At 38.2% G+C, this 7,680-nt stretch overlaps 1 protein-coding gene across 1 annotated transcript; it reads left to right on the plus strand.

The window, feature by feature from the left end:
* Positions 1 to 49: 49 nt before the first annotated feature.
* LOC111778436 lies at positions 50 to 7,680 on the plus strand. Its single transcript, XM_023658255.1, has 4 exons — positions 50 to 1,163; positions 4,613 to 4,920; positions 5,650 to 5,659; positions 6,968 to 7,680. Exons 1-4 carry the CDS (start codon positions 133 to 135, stop codon positions 7,311 to 7,313), a joined length of 1,695 nt encoding a protein of 564 aa, XP_023514023.1. The 5' UTR covers positions 50 to 132; the 3' UTR covers positions 7,314 to 7,680.

Here is a 7,680-nt window from a genome sequence, read left to right on the forward strand (position 1 = left end):
GCCGGAAAGGGAATCGGGAAGCAATCGCTGAATAAAACACCCATTCATCTATCCAGTTAGCCGGGAAGCTAAAAACGGAGATTTTCTGATTTCTCTAAACCCTAGGCGGCTCCGCCCGCTTCTACAACAGCCATGGCCGGCGGTAACAATACAAGCAAGCCGTCTCAGAAGCCTCCTTCTTCTTCCACCGCCCCTTCTAACCGGAAATCCCGCTGGGAGTCCTCCACCAACAATCCTCCCTCCGATCCCAAATCCGATTCTAAATCTTCCAAACCCCATAATCCTTCCTCGAAGGTTGCAATTAGTCCCAATTCCACTCACCCCAAGCATCCCGCCGACAAGGCTGCTAATCCAACTCCGGCATCGGCTCCTCTCCATTCACCTGGAGTTCCTCTTCCCTTTTCCGATCCCTCGGATCTTGGCCCACCGCCTCCGCCGTCTTATGGATTCCACATGCTCGATCGTCGCACGATTGTTCTTGCTGATGGAAGCGTACGGTCGTACTTTGCTCTCCCTCTGGACTATCAAGATTTTACTCCGCCTGCAAGGCCCATGGATCTTGCTGCTCGGTTTTTACCAATGGGCTCCGGTGGTCCTGGCCGTGAATATGGTGGATTTGACCGTCGGTTTCCCCCCGGTGGCCCTATGAGTCCAAATGAATTTCGGGGTGTTCGGGAAGAACAATTTGCGCGTTCCAGGCCTCAAGATCACTGGAATTCTCGAGGGACTGACGAACGTGGTGGTCCTGCAGAATTTTCGATGAAGAGGAAATTCAATGACGACAGTGAGAAAGACAGGAAGGATGAGAAAGACGAAATGTCTAGGCGACAACAGCAATTCTTGCACAATGAGAATGCAAATGGGTTTCATACTGGTTCTGGCGAACGGCGGGGTGATTTTTTGGCGGGAACGAGTGATCCATATGGTCGAACAGAAGATATAAGGTTCTCGAAGTACATGCGAGTTGGTGGTAGTTATGAAAACGAAGGTCTAAGGCCAGGTAGCGGTCACAATGTAGCTCCTAAATATTTGGAAGTTGACCAGAATGCATTGAGAAAGGCATTCCTTCACTTTGTGAAGACTATCAATGAAAACGCAACTCAGAAAAAGAATTATTTGGAGGACGGGAAACATGGGCGTCTTCAATGTCTTGCTTGTTCAAGGTTTGATGCAATTGGACTCTTTTTGTCTTATCTCTTTGACTTGCAGTATTTTTATATATTGCTGATAATTAATGCTTCTCTTCCCTGCATCCGGGATAATTTATGGTGGATGCAGCTAGCTAATACATTCCACTGTTTGTTTGCACTGTCTGTTGTGATTAAGAAGGAAGTGAATGCATTGAGCATATGCGTTCTTGATCGCCCTTTCCAATTAAGATGTTTTTCTGCTGCTGCCTTTTCTTTTACGACTGATATAAAGCATTTAAGGAGGGTATGGATACTGACTTGAGTGTCCGTGCCTGTGGCAAATACTATGCATTCATTGTACTATTGTAATTTTGGATTTTGATATGTTTAATTGATTGACGAGAAGAAGGGAAAGGAGAACTAGACTCTCTTCTAATATTTTCCCTGCGTCTATTGTGGTGGTTGCTGTGAGCAAATACATTGGACTGTTTGTTTGCTTTTGATGTTGTCGTGACTGAGAAGGAAGTCAATACTTAAAGTGGATGCTTCTTGATACCTTTTCTTTGCTCTTACTTATCCTTATGAGTGTTATATACAAGCATTTGGGGAAACTGTGGATGCTGGCTCTTGCTGAGTGTCTGGCCATTGGTTTTGTTGTACTTTTCCTCCTATACATTTGTTCCCCATATTACGTAATATAGGATAGTGATGTAAGATGTTTGGTTTGGTGTTAGAGGTGTGATCTTTCATCAAGTTCAATGTCTATTTGGGCATCTTAGTTATTTTAGATGGTACCATTTTTTGTGTAGTTAGTTAGTCTTGACTTTGTTTTGGCTCCTTTTGGAGGGTTGTCTTTGTGTATGCTTTTGTATTCTTTTATTGAGATCTCATTCTTTTAACATTAAAAAAAAAAGGTCTATTGGGGTTGGTTTTTGGCCAAAACCAACCCTGGATTGGCTTGTCAGTAAAAGCAACCAACTGATCATTTTTGGGCTTTATTGTTACACAACGGAACTAGGGGATGGGCATAGTCCATTGACTGTTGGACTCGAGCATAATTTTTCTTCCTAACCAATGTGAGTGGCTTGGAATTGCCACAAACATACTCTCGTGGTTTCTGGTAATTCTAGAGGGGTAAGTTTTGTTGATATGTTTAGGCTTTGTCCTGTGCGTTGTCTTGCTTTATACTTAATTCTTTTTTACTATTTTTTTTTTAATTTCTTGATATGAATTCCCATGTGATGCTATTTTTATTGCAAGGGTTGTTTAAGGGTTTTCCCCTTATTTGTTATATTATTTCATTTTACTGTATATGTATATTTCTTATCTAGTTACCTTATATTTTTTTAGGAAAGTATGATTGCATCACTGGGTAAGTGCCATTACCCTGCAACCTTAGACATTTTTTGTTCACTTCATTGTGATGTTGATTCACCTTTTGTATTGTGTTTTTCTATAGGTTTGATCTCTTTTAGCCATGTGATACAGTTCGATGGCTTGTATGGATGCAATTATTTTGTGTGTACAATATGGTTACTTTACTGCCTTACCATCAAAAGTTGTATCTGGAAAAACCTGTTCACTTTATGGAGTGAATCAGCTGGTTATGTTTGTTTCTCCCTTTATAAATAGTGCCAATAGGAAGCTGGTGGAATGCTACTAACTCTGTCTGATACATATAGCTATGACGCATTAGTGGTAAAAGATATTGTGTTAGTTATCTCTTTGATGGTAATTGTTTGGTTAGGCGTTAATCCAAGCCTGTAAATTGTAGTTGATTTGATGCCATAATCATAATCAACGAGGGAGACCTGTTTATCCTTTTTTTTTTTTTTATGAAACTCCCTGTCCTGCATATATCAATTTGAAGTATTTGTGGATTTAGGTTGCCAAATGGGCTGCTTTGATGTTAATGAGGTTGAAAGTTTCTCATGAATGAATAATTTCTTCAATTCTAGTGTCTGGCTATGTGACAATACATGCCATTTAACTTGCTATGTGACAATACATGCCACTTTTTTGTGCCTGTGGGGAAACATGAGTAGCAATAGAAGAAAAAATAATATCTCTCCTGAGAAGTATCAATACTTAGTATAGTGTCTGATAGGATGTTTTTTTCGTGCCTTTTTCTTTCTCCAGGGGGAGGAACTAGCTGATAACTTGTTTCCTTGGTGCCATTCCTATGTCCTAATATTTATGAAGGACCATTCTTTGCTTATCCATTGTTGGCCTGGAAACTTACAAATATTTGCTTGATTTTCCTTTTGGGGATTTTCTAATTAAGAGGGAAAACATGAAACTGTTCCTAGTGGTTGAGAGGACTTCAAGGGCTATATGGGAGCTTTTTGTTTGTATGGACTCGTTTCATTTAAGGATTGCATTCCTTGAATTTTTCCATGTTGGAGAATCGTTATTACCTTTAGTATAGCTCAAGCTTGTTCAACTTTGTTAGTTTGGTTTGGTATTCGAATGGTGCACCTGTTCTCTCTTTTGTGTAATTTGTTTCTTATGAAGTGTACCTATGGGATTTCAACCATGAAAATATCTGAACCTTTTTACCAACCATGTATTCATATGGTGTACCTGTTCTCTCATTGGTCCCATATCTTCCTTATAATGTGAACCTATGGGATTTCAACCATGAAATTATCTGAACCTTGTTACCAATCATTGATTCCTGAATATTGTGCATGTTTGGTCGTTAATAAACTGCTTGTCGTCTCAAGCATATGTTTGAATTTCCAATAGTCATTAAATGGGTAGAAATAGTGTAGAAGATTTCAAGCTTCAATGTTTTGATCAATGGATTTTGCAGACGAGGAACCCTTATTATTGGTTATCTGAGGTTTCTTAATGTAGTAGAAGGATAGATAGAAACAATTTGATGAAACATAGGAACCATAAGTTTTTTAGGTATGTTGTTATTTAAGTTCCTCTCATTATGAAATTGTATAAATTCAAATAATCTTAGTTATGGAAGAAGGAACCATGATACTCACTGCTCAGTAATCGAGATCATTCACCCATTGACTTCACAGACCTGAAGATTGATAACTTTGGTGACAGGAGAACCTGAGATGGAAATTTTTTGCCTCTTCTGCTATTTGTCTGGACTGCATCTTCCATTTTTCTTTGGGATCACAAAGTTGGAACTATCGCAACAAAAATTATAAATCTTTCTTAGGACTACTGCAGTTGAGAAGAACTTTAATAGTTGGTGGTATGATGTTAGCTTGTTTTAAAAGAAGCAGTTTTGAGACCTAATTTCTGTGATATGGATGCTTGATTTCTGTGCTTGATAATGCTTTTTGCAATATTGGAGTCTTCGTTTCCTCCTTAAACCTACCATTTTAAGTGGTGTACGCCACTTTATTCCTAATTTGGTTCAAATTTCTAGGCTTATATTATAGTTTGAACCTATTAAAAATCATATTTTGGCCCCCTAAAGAATGTTGCCCCCTCCTTTACATGCTTGCTTTCAGGTCCTCTAGAGATTTTCCAGATATGCATGGCCTTATTATGCACACATACAACTGTGATAACGCTGACTTGCTAGTAGATCATCTGGGTTTACACAAAGCTCTTTGTGTATTAATGGGGTGGAACTACTCAAAGCCTCCTGATAGTTCAAGAGGGTACCGGTATCTATCTGCTGATGAAGCAGCAGCTAACCAGGAGGATCTGATTATGTGGCCTCCTCTAGTTATCATCCATAATACAATTATTGGAAAGGGTAAAGATGGGCGCATGGAGGGTTTGGGAAACAAGGCAATGGATAGTAAAATTAGAGGTATAATGAACCTTTTTACTTTTTTTCATTTTTCATTGTTGTTTAAGTCGATTTATCTCTTGCTAGACAGAATAAGGTTTCTGATCAAGTAGCTGTACTGCATCTACAACTTTACTGCCCAGCAATTTCACTTAGAAGCACATAAAATGTCCCTTGTCTGTCTCATCTGTCACAGATGTTTTAGAAAATAGATTAGATTGCAGAGTGCTTTAATGAATTTTTAGTTGCTGATGAGAACCATGGTTATATTTATCTGCACGTACTATTTTAGTTAATGAACTTGAGGTTATATCTGAACCCTCCATGAAGGAGTTGATGGCACACGTGGAAACTTAGTCTTTCTGGGACGGTCTTGTTTTTGTGTTAGTGGAACTGTTCCAAATCCAATTGGAAGGGATTTTTTTAATTCCTTTTGCTCTAGGATATCCTTATCCTCACTCTTTTGTACTTTTCTTGACGAAATAGCAGCTTCGTATTGATTGAATGTGAATGAAGCTGTTTCTTTTTTTCCATTGAGTTGATTCCGTTCAAGTGTTTATGCGTTGTAGGGAGGGGTAACAGTGTCCAGTCCATAAGTATTTTTCTAGTTTTCTTTTAATAATTTATTTATCAGGTTTCTTCTCTCTCTCTATCTCTCTCCCACGTGTGTCACGTTAGCTATAGCTATCTGCTTGATCATATACATTTTTATGAAGTACCTTAATTATTTATTAGTATAGTTACTGATTATACTTGGGTTATATTTACCTGGTTCATAACATACTTATAATTAACTTACCTTAATTTTTTTTTTTTTCTGAATCCCCCAAGGATAAGTTGATGGCACGTTGGAATCTTTTGGGGGTTTGTTATAGTCCTGTGTTTGTGTTGGTGAAGCTGTTTCACATCTCCTTTGAAGGGATTTATGTAATCCCTTTTCTAATCAACGTCCTTAAATCTCTGTAGTTGCTTTTGGTGTCCTTGGTGATTTTTTTTACCTTACAATCTTTGTTGGCTGACAATCTTGAGATATGATCTATGGAATAGCTATACAGAATCAAGGGAGTTTATCTGAGAAATTTTCATTTCACTACAGGCATGTGCTTTGCACATTAGATATTATTTTCAGCATCTTCCACCCTCTCAAATGTTGTGTCTAACATATCTTTTATTTTGTTGTTTTAAACCCATTGTCTTCAAATAGATTGTTTTCTTTGTTCTTATATCATATAGGCTTATGAGAAGTTAGTGGCAGGTTACAGATCTTTAGATGATCCATTTTGTCGATGCATCTTCTTTTTACTTAGTTTTTACCCTTACGCAACTTCTTAATGTCATCGTGTATACATAGTACTGCATTAATTAAGACTGATGTGAACTGGAAGAAAGTGTGGTTGATTTTGATTATTTGAACATAGAGACTTTTAACTTCAGTCTCTTATTTCAGCGGTATACATTGGATCATATTATTCGTTTGTCTTTAGTGTGAGAGACAATGGAGGTAATGATAGGCTCTGCAAATTAGTTACTTTGCAATCCTTAACAGAAGAGTTAGATTCAGATTGATGGGAGATGCTCTCATATTAAGCTAAGGGCAACGTTTGTATTTGACCTCACCTTAACAATATTTATCATGCTAGTTTCTAGTGTGCTGTTTTGTTAATTGGTAGACATGATAATAATTTGCTTCTGAGGCTCTTTTTAATTTATTATTACATTTGATTTGATTTTCCCAAATTCTCAAGCTTCCTGAACTGGGTGCTTGGATTCTGTGTCCTAGTTATTTTTGTTTTAAATGATCATGCATGCTATACACTTGTGGAAACTTCCTCTTGTTGTCTGTAGCTTCTGACGCTTTTAAGCTTTTTGTAAACAGTTCTCAAAATCTCTATTTAGTTTATACACGGCCACCTCTGTTCCTAGTTCAAAGGCCTTTACCTTTTATAATCCAATGGCTAGTTTGCTATCAATATATTGGCATTAAGATGTCTTGACGAGTCATTTGGCCTTCCTTTTTTCCTTTTCTTTCTTTCTTTCCCGGGTCGTTACAATGACTCTTTAAATAGAGTGNGGGTGGGAAGTCGAAGTCTTTGTATGGAAGGGAGGGTCATTTGGGCACAACCTTGATCAAGTTTTCGGGTGATCAGTCTGGCCTCAATGAAGCCAAGAGACTGGCTGAATTTTTTGAGAAGGACAATCATGGACGTAAAGCTTGGGCTTGCATGCGACCTGCAGCATTGGGCAATGATGATGATAAAAACCCAAACCTTGTGAAGGTGGATGAAAAGACTGGAGAGAGGAATAGAATTTTCTATGGCTATCTTGCAACTGCAGCTGATATGGACAAAGTTGATTTCGATACAAGGAAGAAGGTAGCCATAGAGAGCTATAGGGATATCAAATCATCAAGGTAGAATATCTCCAAATATAGTTCAGCTCATGTTTAATTTGCATCCTTGGATGAGCTGCAACGCTTGGATCCGATTTATTTTTGAGCTCGATGGTCATCGGTAAAGTCTACCAAACAGCTTGTTGAATATTATCCGTTCGTCAAAAGGAGGTGGGTGGTTGTTTGGACTACCAGTGAACATTACTTCAGGAATTTCCCTGGTTTTGTTGCATAATTTTATTTCTACCGTAGGATGAATGTGTATGGTAGGATGTTGATTATGGATCTGGTTTGTCAAACGTCTTAAATTCTAATGATTGAAAGTTGTTGCATAAACAAACCGGGACAATCTCACCATCATAATTCTACGAACGTGCTATTTGTTAGAAGCA

The sequence above is a fragment of the Cucurbita pepo genome, chromosome LG17 (assembly GCF_002806865.2).
Source record: "Cucurbita pepo subsp. pepo cultivar mu-cu-16 chromosome LG17, ASM280686v2, whole genome shotgun sequence".
NCBI lineage: Eukaryota > Viridiplantae > Streptophyta > Magnoliopsida > Cucurbitales > Cucurbitaceae > Cucurbita > Cucurbita pepo.